General features: G+C 54.5%; 1 protein-coding gene across 1 annotated transcript; it reads right to left on the minus strand.

The window, feature by feature from the left end:
- Nucleotides 1-356: 356 nt before the first annotated feature.
- On the minus strand, nt 357-1,121 carry LOC136155280 (melanoma-associated antigen 9-like). The gene has a single exon (XM_065917108.1). The coding sequence runs from the start codon at nt 1,119-1,121 to the stop codon at nt 357-359; it is 765 nt and encodes a 254-aa protein (XP_065773180.1).
- Between the last annotated feature and the right edge of the window lie 11,840 nt (nt 1,122-12,961).

The raw sequence follows: 12,961 nt of genomic DNA on the forward strand, positions 1-12,961 counted from the left end.
AGGACCACAAAACAAAATGGAAGACTTTCCAATCTCTTTCAGAAAACAGCAAAACTCTTGCTTTTGAACTGTGTTACATCAAATACACTCGGATCAATATCATTCACAAAGCTAAGATATGGAAGTTTCTTTAGCCTTCTTTGAAACCAAACTTTGAAAAATTTCTAAAGAAAACAGAGATGAATCCCCATGTCATCATAGAGAACAGGAACCAAAAGATGCTACAAACTGGTTCCCCTTACTAGCCCGGGTCCTCACATTTTAGAAAGCTGACTACCCCCCTCTTTAACCACAGAGAGAAAGAACAACCTGGCTGCTGCTCTGTCCCAGGCCCCCTATTCCTCCTCCCTCGCATCTTATGCAGACAGGAATGGGAAGGCCCTCAAAGCCCTTGGGTTGACCGTGAGCATAAATGCCATGACTTGCCACTTGCTGGTCTCCACATAGGCCCGGGTACCCCACAGGAACTCATAGCAAGCAGGGTGGCTGTCAGGCACCTGCTCGTACCGCAGGTATCCCTCCCGCACCCACACTTGGGTCAGAAGCTCCCTGGGTTCCCCAAAGACACAGTGCTCACTCCCAACATACATCCCCATCTTGCTGAGTGCTCCCCAGACCACCTGCTCTGGGGCCGGGTCTCCAAACCGCATGATCATGCTGAGGACCAGCACCAGGAAGCCGGCCTTGGGCAGACCCACCCCATCGCTCAGCATCTCATCGCAAGTGAGGCCCAGGATGGGGACCAAGATGTAGGTGTGCTCCGCTGGGTCCACCTCCTTCACATCCACGCCAAACAACAGCTGCAGGCACACTGAGACCTCCCTGAAGACCACCAGGAAGTGCTCCTGGTTATCCCTGAGGACCTCACTCAGCATTTCCGCCTGGGAGGTCAGCTCCTTGGCTCGATACTTGAGGAGCAGGAACTTCATCAGTTTACCTATCATCCTTTGCAGAATTTCTTGGGGCAAGGCCTCCACAGGAGCGGAGGAGGATGCTGGGGGATAGGAGGCCAAGTGGGATGCGGACTCCCCCACCTCAGCCTCCAAGAGCAGCACCTCGACAGGGCCCTGGTCCTCGCCTGGGTCCTGAAGGCCTTCTTCGGGTTTCCTGAGCTCACTCATCTCAACCACGAGCACAATGCCTGAGATCAAACAAAACACGGAAGTGAGGCAGAGGTACAGATGGGGACCAAGGGCCTCTGGGAGAGAGGAGGTGTGAGCAACCTGGGCTAAGAAACACATCCTGGATGGTACAACACAGGCCACTTACAGATCTCCCTTTGAGGGGTACTCTCAGACCTCACAGGAGTGCTCCTCCTGGGAGGCCAACCCCTGGCTACCCGAAGGAGGAACGGAGGTGGCTCCCAAGCAAGTCGCCAGCACAGCCCGAGATTTCCGGGTCCAAAAAAGTGGGAGGAATTGGGGCTTTCTGGGGCCCCCTATGTTCTGGGATAGGGAGCCTCTGGTTCACTTCAGGTCACCCTCTCACCTTGATTCCTGATACTGCCTGTCTGAACTCAGGACACAGGCTTCAGACCTCTGCCTTCGCCTCCTGGTTCCTGGAGCTCCTGGGAGAGAAATGGAGTTGACATCTAAGGGCTATACTGTGGCACAGCCCTGGGCCTTCTGTGCTGGTAGGTGGAGACGGACACTCGGATTACACCCAGTTGTGTTGTGGGTACCTTGTAATGCTCACCTTTCCCCTGGCATGACCTGGACCTACCCCTTTGGAGGAGTAGAAGGAAACTCAAAACAAGACTCAAGCCTGAACAGAAAGCACTGAGGTGCCCCACATGCGGCTGCACCTGTCCAGGGTCTCGCGCGGGTCCTAGGCTGGGGAGATGCTCGGTCCCCAGCTCCTCCTCACGTCCTGCCTGGCCTCCAAGCACTCGCCACAGGGGCGGGGCTCTGCTCAGTCCAACCTTGGGGTTGGGGAGTTCAGCCCCTGCCAACGTGAAGCCTCCAAATCTGCCCGTAAAACCTCACCTCCCGAGTTCCCTAAGCCAGGGGTCAAGAAACTGCTCACCCTGCTCACCCCAATCTGGGCCCTGCAAGACCCTCTTGCAAGGGTCAAGATCCCTCCATGTTGGGTTCGAACCGCCTCAATCCTTCCTCACATGGAGCCTGGACTCCAGGCAGGACTCGCGTTTGTCCCGTCCGCCATTTTGAGACCCCGCCACTTTCACAAGGCCTCCAGTCCCTCTGAGACCCGCATGTGAGGAAGTCAGACAGACCTAGTGTGCTCTTCTCACCCCAAGGGCTCCCAGGACCGACTACAGGGAAGGGGATCTGTGGGGTTCCATAGGTCCTCACCCAGGTTGCCCAGAGTCCTCCTTCAGGAACTTCACCTTGCCTCCGCGCAGGACCTGGATTCTCGCCTCTCCGCAACTGAAGCCCCGCCCCTTATACCAGGACCCCAGTCTCCTGAAGACCCGGATGTCAGGAAGTCAGCTCATGCCTGTGGCGCTCATCCTGCCCCCACGGTTGCCCTGGACTGACAACAGAGATGCGCTTCTCTGAGGTCTCCTCTGATTAGGGGTTCAGGGTCCTCTAGTCCCTCTTCAGGGTCCTCAAGGTCTTCAACCCGGCAGGACCTGGGACTCGGCCCCCCTGAGGCCCCACCCCATATGTGAGGTCCCCAGTCATAGACCGGGATGTCAAGAAGTGAGACCATGCACTTTGGGCTTATCGTATCCCAAATCGGGCAAGGACCAACAGCAGCTCCAGGATTTTCTGAGGTCTCCTCTGATTTGGGTCCAGGGTCCCCTCAGTCGTCCGTCAGGGTCCTCAAATTGAAACCCTGGAGGAGCTGGGCTTCTTCCCTCTGCTCACTTGAGGCTACACCCCCTTTCCCAGTTTCCCCAGTTTCTCTGAGACCCAGATGTCAGGAATTGCAGCATGTGCTCATCCACCCCCTGTGCTCCCTGAGACTTCATGTGAGCGTCCCGTCTCTGATCAACACAAGGGACATGCCCAGATCTGCCAGGGCTCAAGATGAGGTTCCTGAGGGAGGATATAGGAACCCCACAGATTCCTGACCCTGCTGTCAGCCCTGGGCCACCCTGGTGGTGGGATGAGCGCTTGGCAGCCTCTTCTGACTCCCGCATCTGTGTCTCAAAAACATTAGGCAATTGTTAGAAGCTTCAGGGCCTCAGATGGGCAGTGGGAAAGGTCTTCTTTCTTTTGAGAGTCAAGGTGAGGACACTGAGGAAGGACAGAGGGGAGCCTGGACCCCAGAGCAGAGTGGGCTCTGGGAGGACATTGGGTGGATGAACGTATGCTGGATTTCCTGACTGGGTCTCAGAGAGACTGGGGACCTGGTATGGGGGTTGACTTCCTAATATGCAGATTTCAGACTGGTGTCCTAGTATACAGAGATGACTTTCTGACATCTGCATTTCAGAAAGACTGGGTTCCTGGTATGAGGTTTTGGGCTTTTTTAGGGGAGAGGACAGGATCTGAACTCGTACCTGGAGATAAGGTGAGGTCTCTGAGGGAAGGCTGATGGGACCGCAAGTGAAAACTCAAGGAATCCCAAGATAAGAGTGATGGAACCCCACAGTTCCCTGCCCCTGCCATCGGCCCTGGGAGCTCTCGGGGTGAAAAGAGCACACTAGGTCTGTCCTGAGTTCCTGACATCCAGCTCTGTGAGACTCGGGACATGGCTTGAGGAGCAGGGACTACGGTGGGGAGAGGACCGAGACTAGGTACTCCTGGAAATCAAGGTGAGGACCCTGAGGGAGGACTGAGGGTAGCCAGATCTCAGAACAGAGGGAACCGTGGTAGTCCCTGGGCAGGATAACCTCATGCCGGATGGCCTAACAACCCTGGCAGAGAGACTGGGGACCTCTTGAAAGGCGGGGAAACTCCAAATGGCAGATGGGACACTTGCAGTTCTTGTCTGGAGTCTAGGCTCCATGCAAGGAAGGACTAAGGCAGTTAGACCCCAACAGGGAGGGATCTTGGCCCTTACAAGGGGGTCTTGGAGGGCACAGAGTGGGGTGAGAAGTTTCTTGACCTCTGGCTTAGGGACCTCGGGAGGTGAGGTTTTTCAGGCAAAGCCGAAGGCTTCCGGTCAGCAGAGGCTGGACTCCTCAAACGCAGTGGAGGACTGAGCAGACCCCCGCCCCTGTGGTCAGTGCTGGGAGGGCAGGCAGGATGTGAGGAGGAGCTGAGTACCAAATATTTCCCTAGCCTAGGCCCCACAGGAGACCCAGGGCAGATGCACCCGCACGTGGGCCCCTCAGCGCTTTCTGTTCAGTCTCAGGTCTTGTTCTGAGTTTCCCTACGGGCCCCCAGAGGGGAAGTACCAGGTTGTGGCAGGGGAAATGTAAGCACTACAAGGGAGCTCTAAGAGGACCTCTCACCACACAACTGAGGGGACCTCACAGTATGCACCCCTCGTACCCTCAGAGAATGCTCAGGGCTGTGCCACAGGATAACACTGAGGTGCCCCCTCCATTTCTCACAGGAGCTGTAGGACCCAGGAGGTGAAGACAAATGTCTGAGGCCAGTTTCCTGAGGTCAGAGAGCTGAGGAGGTCTAGGCAATGCCAGGAGTCAAGGTGACGAGGGTGCCCTGAGTGGACACCAAGTGCTGCCCATCCCAGAACAGAGGGGACCCCACAAGGGCCTAATCCACTCACCTTGTCAGTCCCAGAAATCTAGGGCTGTGCTGAACACACTCTGGGGAGCCACCTCACATCCTTCTTCAGGTAGCCAGGGGACTGGTCACTCCAGAGGCATGTCCCTTTGTGGTCTGAGAGCACTTTTCAAGAGGAGACCTGCAAGTGTCTTGTGGCCGCCCAGGGTGCAGTTCTCATGTGCGGCCATTCACAGGCCATCTATCCACCACCCAGGCCCATTGTCCCCATCTGTCCCATTTGCCCCCATGCCTCACTCCTGCCTCACTCTGTAGTTTCATCTCGGGAATCATGCTCATGGTCGAGATGACTGAGCTGAGCAAGCTCGAGGAAGACCTTTAGGACCCAGGTGAGGCCAGAGACATGTGGAGGTGCAGCACTCTGGGACTAAGGCAGGGGAGGCTGCATCCCCCTCAGCCTCCTCCCCCACAGTCTCCTGCTCCGCCCTTGTGGAGGCCTTGACCCCGGAAGCTCTGAATAACCTAGTGGCTAACTTGGTGAAGTTCTTGCTCCTGTAGTATCTGGCCAAACATCTGACATCCCAGGCAGAAATACTGAAGAAGGTCCTCAGGGATAACCAGGAGCACATCCTGGTGGTCTTCAGTCAAACTTCAGAGTGTCTACAGGTTGTCGTTGGCCTGGAGGTAAAGGAGTTGGACCGTCTACATAATGGTCCCCACCCTGGGCTTCACCTGTGATGTGATGCTGAGCAATGGGCAGAGCCTTCCCAAGTCTGGCCTCCTAGTACTGGTCTTCAACCTGATCATGCAGAATGAAGACCTGCTTCCTGAGAAAGCAGTCTTGAGAGCACTCAGCAGGATGGGGGTGTGTGTTGGGAGTGAGCACTGTGTCTTTGGGGAGCCCAGGGTGCTGCTGACCCAAGTGTGGGTGCGGGAGGGCTGCCTGGAGTACCAGCAGGTGCCTGACAGCCACCCTGCTCGCTTTGAGTTCCTGAGGGGTCCCTGGCCTATGTAGAGAAAAGCAAGTGGCAAGTCATGGTATCTGTGCTCAGCATCAAATAGAGGGCTTTGAGGGCCTCCCCACTCCTGTCTGCAGAGGCTGCGAGGGAGAAGGAATAGGCGGACTGAGCCAGAGCAGCAGCCAGGGTAATCCTTCCCTCTGTGATTGAAGAGGGAGTAGTCACCCTTCTCAGAAGTGAGGGCCCGGGCCAGTTGGGGGAACCAGTGCACAGCATCTGTTGTCTCCTATTCTCTACAATGACATGGAGATTCATCTGTTTTCCTTAGAAAATCTTCAAGCTTTGATGGTTTTCCCAAAAGGCTAAATGAAGTTCAGTGTCTTAGCTTGGAGAATAAGGTTGATGACTATGTGTTCGTGCTTACACAGTTCAAGAACTTGAGTTTTGCTGTTTTGTAAGAGATTGGAAACTCTTCCATTTTGTTTTGTGACCCTGAATGGGACACAATGGAATTGGGATTCGAACCATTTCAGAAATATCAGCTTGTGGTGGAGTGGTGGAGTCGCTCAGTCATGTCCGACTCTTTGCGACCCCATGGACTGTAGCCCACAAGGCTCCTCAATCCATGTGATTTTCCAGGCAAGAGTACTGGTGTGGGTTGCCATTTCCTTCTCCAGGGGATCATTCTGACCCAGGGATGGAACACCGGTCACCAGATTGTAGACTGACGCTTTAGCGTCTGAGGCACCAGGGAAGCACTAATATTAATGGGGCAAGAATTAGATGATAAAAGCAATTGCAATGAATTCATCCATCTGTCCTTGTGTGTCATTCTCAAAAACTAAATTATCTTTATTTGGGTTTGCCTGAGTTATTTAAGGAATTAGCAGACAATTAATCTGAGGACCCTGTTCACTAGCTCATATATTCCGAAGACCTTTATGGAGTATCTGCTCCAGGAAAGGCCATTTTAGGAGTGGGGACACTAGGAGAAGCAGGACAGCCCCACACCTAGAGCAAAGGTCTAGGGGCCGCAGTCACACAAGGAAGGTGGAGAGACCTCCCCTAGTCGCACTGAACAAGGCAACACGAGGTAGGATGGTGGGGCTCCAGGAGGAGCACTCGAGGTTCAGCGCCTGAGCCAAGGTGGTTTGGGGCTTTGGAATTCTGGGTTCCTTTGTGGGAGGTGGTCGAGGTGAGACAGGCAGGTGGCAGCCCTCAGAATTGCAGACAGTGTGTCTTCGGGGTGATGGCAAAATCTGAAATGGATCATTGCTGTAAGGTGTCCTTTTGCATCTTGGATAAAGCACAGAGAGGAAGGAAGGGGTCCTAACTCTTGTCACATTGCTGTTGATCACAGGGGCAAAGGAGATGTTTTTTACCCCACATCTGCTAGGAATGCTGCAGAACTTTGGTCGCACTCCCTTGAAGTGGTGCCCAAGAACTGCATGGAACAACGCATTCTTTCCTGGCCCCGGACATCCAGAACCCACGGTGTAAATTAGCTTTCAATTATCGTGATTGTAATTGGCCATTGTAATCAAGGACTTGACCTTAGTTGGGGCTGCAAGAAAGGAAAGTACTGTTTTGGATGGAAGACCAGCTAGGGCAAAGGCAAAGAGTGGATCTTGCTTCTATTTCCTGGAGCAGCTTGGGTCCTGTTGGAACACTCCTTCACACCCAAATTTAACAAGTCTTCTATGGAAATGGGGCTTGCCCGGTAGCTCAAATAATGAAGATTCTGCTTGCATTGTGGAAGACCTGGGATGGATTCTTGGGTCAGGAAGACTGCCTGAAGAAGGGCACGGCAACCCACTCCAGTATTCTTGCCTGAAGAATTCCATGGACAGAGGAGATTGGCAGGCTACAGTCCATGGAGTAGCAAACAGTCAGATACAACTGAGCTACTAACATTATGGTCCACTATGGTCTAAGTTGCAAAGTTTCTTAGTTTTATTTGTGAAACATCTTATTTGGCTGACTAGGTATCCCACATCCTATTGAGGTGCACATTCTCGGACAAGCCCTGGACCACAACGTAGCCAACCCCTTCCCACAGTGGAGAGTGGAGGACAGTCTGGGGGCAACATTGTGACAGATTCCTGCCCCGACATCATAGAGGCAATGGAGTCCAGGCCCTGGCAGCTGCATCCCATCTCTCAGGTGCATCCTACATTCCAACACATGGGCTCCTCAAACCGGCTGGCTTCGCAGGAGAAGAACTGAGGCCACGGGGCTTGGAATCTTCCCAGGCCCATGTGCTATTGAGGGATGAGTTGGGTTCAGAGCCCTGCTCTCAATTCCTCTGGAGGCCCCGCCCTTCTGGCCCACTCCAGGCCACAGGCAGACCTTCCTTCTTCTCACATCTTCCCCTTCTCAGTGCTACATGATGCCTCTGAGATGACAAAAAGCAGGCCCGAGGATGGAAGGGGATGTAGAGAATCAGAAGCACTGTGGGGCTGCTGTGTGGTTTGCTGAGAACTGACTTTGCCGGGGGCCGGCATCTCTGTCTAATCCCAGTGCTTCCCGCCAAAGGGCGGAGCCCTGTCCCTGCTGCTGCCATGGGGTGTCCTGCCCAACTGCACCTGCCAGGCTGACCAGCTCCTCACCGAGCAGGAGGGAGGGAGTGTCTGACCTTATGGCACCAATACCCACTGGGATAAGGCCCCTACAGGCCCCTCTTCAGATACAGGAGGGAAGGTAACACAACCCTCGAAGCTCCAGGTCTCCCCAGGCCCAGTGAGGGAGGGGAGCAGCTGGAGGGCCTCTGGGCTGGGGACACTGGGGCAGGGATGCCAAACACAGGGGCAAGAAAGTGAGGCTGAGAAAGGCAGGCCTTGGAAGTCATGAGGGTTTGTGTGTGCACAACACGGGTGTCCTGAACCTGAGCTGAAAATACTCCTCAGTGGATGCAAAACCACTGCCCGGGCCCATGTGGTGCCTGGAGGAGGGGGACCAGAAAAGGCAGCTCCCTCAGGACCCAGGGATGAGGAGGGGCCCTGGGTAGGGTGGGGTTGTGAGCAGGAAAGCCCACAATAGCCAGGCTGCCCACAGATAGCACGGTTTTCGGTCCCCTTTGGAGGAGCCGTCAGAGACCCACAATGAGGATCACAGCTTCCAGGGTCATGTCCCAGTCAGATGAACCAACCTGATGGATCCTTTGTCAACCTGTTTAGGAGCTCAAAGGCCAGGGAGCAAGCCCAAGTCAAGGCCTGTGAGCTCCATTCTGGCTGCCAGTCCTCAGGCTGAGTGCCTCTGGGAGAGCCTCTTCCAAACACTCTTAGGTCTCCCCTTTCAGACACCAGGCTGTGGCCCTCTCACGACGCAAATGATCCTGCTGAGTGGCATACCAGGTGCACAGTGCCCTAGGGTACTCGACACACTTAACTTTCCAAGGTGCCGGTCTGTCCCCTACATGGTGATTTTGAAGAACAGTGGCCCACAAAGGTCAGAGAACATGCACCTCCAAACCCACCGCCCCATCATCCATAGGCAGTGAACACAGGTGACTCTCACTCAGGTTGTGTCCAGTCCCACACCCATACTCTCATGCATTTTCAAGTACAGGTAGTAAGGAGCTCCCTTTGGTCATATCAAGCTAAGTTACTCAGACATGTCCCTGAGAGTGAGTGTGTGTAAAGAAGGCCCCTTGGAAAACACCTAACCTGTGAGCCAACAAAATCATTCAATGTTCCTGCCACCTGGGTAAGGGAGAACTGGTCCACAGTGCTGGTGGGGACAGGGGCATTGGTGGAAAAGATCAGAGCTGGCCTCGGAGAGGATCAGTGAAGTGCCTGTTTTCAACAGAACAGGCTGTATCTTGAGCCCCCAACCAAGTCCTTGAAATGGCAGGTAACCAGATATATCCAAGTTGCACATGGGAGTCTAGGACCGGGGGTGGCAGAAGCCCAGCCACCCCACTGTCCAAAGGAAAGAGAGCTTTCGAGGCAGCCTCCAGGGAGGCTGAATCCGAGTCTGAGACTCTGGGAATGGGATGGAAAAAGCATACACACAGATGTTCCCTAAGTGAGGACTCTAGGGCCACGAGAGTGGTCTTTATGGGAATGAATGGAAACTGAAGACAACAGCCTGTGATCTGCAGCGGGATGCCATCTGGGGGTGGGCAGAGCTCAGGAGGCTCTAAGCTCAGCAGATCCCTTGGCTGTGCCCTACCACAAGGCCTCCGGGGGAGTGTGTGTCTGAGGTGCTTGGGGAACAGTCAAGTGGAAATTGAGGTCACACCCACTGTGCTCAGGCAGGGCCCTACACTGAGGAAAGCTCGACCTGGGGGGCGATCGGGACAGGAAACAGGACTCTGACTTTGGGGCTGTCTGAGTGGAACCTGCCAACTGGCAATACTAGTCAGAAGAGACCAAAGCCAGAATAGGGACAATGCCTGGGGACGAGGGAGACCACCACCTCAGGCTAGGCCAACCAGCCCACTATGGACCCCATCTTCTGGGAGGGACTGTCACCAGGGCTCCATCTGGCCCCTGGGGTCTCTCTCGGTGGTAGATGAGCCAGGACTCACCAGGGCCTGCCCCTTTAGCAGAAGGCAGTCACAGGCCTGCCCGTTGGAAAGGGAGGGGTGGAGCCAAGGGCATGGTTCTCAACCGGTCCAGGGCTTGACCCCCTGAAACAAGGCGCATGGCAGCAGATGGGAACCTTTGCAGGCAACCTGAAACACACTTTTCTGTACTTTAAGACAGGAGATAAGCTGGGGATCACATCTCAGTCCCCAGATCCCCTCTACCACACGGGGCCATGGCTGCTTCTCCACATCACCTGTGACATCATGAATCAAGTAAGGAAGTGAACCACTTAATTGGCTGCCTGGTCCATGACCCAGATTCTAGAATCCCCAGAGAGAATTTATTGGGCACTACCACCTTTCCCTGAGGCCATTCTGCCCTGACCATTCACTGCTTGGGTAGAAAATGCTTCTGAACTAGACTGGCTCCATGGATAATCAGAGTTCCAATGAGGCACGTGCAGCCCCATTTGCCCCATCCACTGATGGAGAGCCCGCATCAGGGCCACCCACGTCGATGTCACCAAGATCCAAATGTGGATTCAGAGGAGGCTTTGGAGAAGTGGCGGGACCAACCCAAGAGCCCAGGTCCCGGCTCCCAAGACAACCCGCCCCACAGGGCCCGAACCCAGCAGCAGCCAATGAGGAAGGGAACAATGCCATCCTTGGGCTGTCCTTCCCCAGGAAGCTTGGGATGAGCTTGGAGGATGTGGCCTTCACCTCTGTGCACGGGAATGACATGGCAGACATTGTGGTAATTGAGGCAGATCTCTTCGAGACTGAGGTCCTCCAGCACAGAACACAGACAGGATCTTCAAGATAGCATCAAAAGCTTCATCTACGAACTGAACCTGCATGGGTCCAGTAAAATCCACCATTCGGGTAGCTCTGCAGGGTAGAAGAGGATGACGGTAATGTAAAAAGCCCTTCTGGGGAGACTGGATTAGACAAGCCAAGTGCTGGGTGGATTTCAATTTCCAGGAGAACTTTCCTCTCGTGAGAATGTGGTTAAGGATAAAGGAGAAATCAGGCCTTGTCGTGTTTCACGAATCCCCTTAGACAGGATCCACAGGGGTGACTCCACACTCTGAGAGGCCACTTGATTTCAGGGAGTCCCCATAACACCTGCCAGGAATGAGAAGACCTTGTTTCCATAGTTCGGCAAAGTGGGGACAGTGGTGGGAAGGAGGGTGGTGAGGAAAAGCTATTCTCCCCCACGATGGCTATAGTGATTCATCTCCTTTCAGATTTATCACTACTCCAAGTTCCAGAGAGACAAGCCTCTCCTCCTGCAGAACATCTAGAGGAAATGAGACCCCAGAAGAATGCTCAGCCTGCCACTGGCATAACAGCGACCCCAAAGAGAAAGAAGCAAGCAGTGGTGACCAGATGTTCTCCTCGATTCCATTGCTAGTGCACCGAAGAGTCTGACAAGCAGGTCTAGAGGGTACCTCAACTGTACACGGAACCCTCGGCCAGCACTCATTTGTGTTCTGTGGCCTTTGGTTTATGGGCAGTGGATCCCGGGGGTCCTGGTCAAGCCATCTCCTCAGCAAGCAGGGCTGCCCCAGTGGAGAGGGTCCATCCAGCAATGGCATGTCTGTAGCCCCAGCTACTGCTGGGAGGGACGGCGCACGGGAACTGCCCCAGAGCTCCCCAAGGTACCCAGATTATTGTTCGGCGATGATTTTGTACAACAGCTATGATTCCATCATGAGGGGAGCCATTTCAGTTGTGGGGCCAAACTAGGCTGCTGAGGCAGAGGAGGACCAGGGGGAGTCCTCAGATTACAAGTGTGACCTCTGTGAGGAGTTTAAGGACAAGCCCAATCCCTGAGCTCCCAGATCCCCAGGGACACTCAAAAGCACTCTTTTGTAATCAACAATCTATTTTTGGCTCTAATAAAGTACACCAAAACTTCACGGGAGTAGATAGAGAAGCAAATGAGAACTTCGAGTCTGTTTTCTTTCTGTCTGTCCATGCTATTCGCAGGGCCCTGGCTGAGCCAGATGAGGCTGGAAGGTCATGCCCCAGGCAGGCCTCAGTCTGGTCCCCATGGTCCCTTTTCACCTGAAGCAGTAGCATTTCACATGTGCTGCCAACAATGTGGCTCCTGAGACATTCGCTGAGGCCGTGACAGAATGGGTGGTTCCCTGGGCCTTGCCTGCTGCATAGCAGAAGACCAAGTCTGGCTCCTGACCAGGGGGGTGTCACCTTCCATGAGTCCTGCACCCTGAAACAGAAGGGGCTCCTCCTGGGTCCCTGATGATGCCACAAGTTGCTGATCAGCAGCTGAGCATTGGCAGCTCCCAATCCAGGGGCTTCCCCAAGAGCCTCACTGGAAAGCATGGTCACCCCAACCGTCAAGGGCCTTGCAAACACATTGCCCCAAACCTGAAAAGAAATGCAAGATTTCCACAAGGTGAATACCAGCTGGTGTTGCTCTACCCTCACAGCTTTATTTAGAATCCAGGCACCTCACCCAACACACAGTTCCTGGTCCAGACATCAGCCCCTTAGAGGATGCTCCTGGTGACACAGAAAGGGGGTGGTCACAGACGGCAGGCTCTTTCCATCTGCCTCCATGCTGTCCACTAGCAGGAGAGTGGCAACCCAGAGGACCCGTCCATCACTTGCAGTCTGCAGGGAAGTCAGGAAGGAGGGCTGGACAGGTGGAGAGAAGCACATGGTTAGTTCCAAGACAAAGAGCCCTGAAACCCTGGGAGCACTGAGGAGGGAGGGTGGGTCCCCCTAGCTTTGCAGGTCAGTGGCCAGGCTCTGGTCCTTTCTCAGCACAGACAGTCACAGTCCTGGGCTTGGCTACACCCCCACCCCCACCTCACCCCTCATCAGGCTCCATCACTGCTGAC

This window comes from Muntiacus reevesi, unplaced genomic scaffold (genome assembly GCF_963930625.1).
Source record: "Muntiacus reevesi unplaced genomic scaffold, mMunRee1.1 SCAFFOLD_111, whole genome shotgun sequence".
Taxonomy (NCBI): domain Eukaryota; kingdom Metazoa; phylum Chordata; class Mammalia; order Artiodactyla; family Cervidae; genus Muntiacus; species Muntiacus reevesi.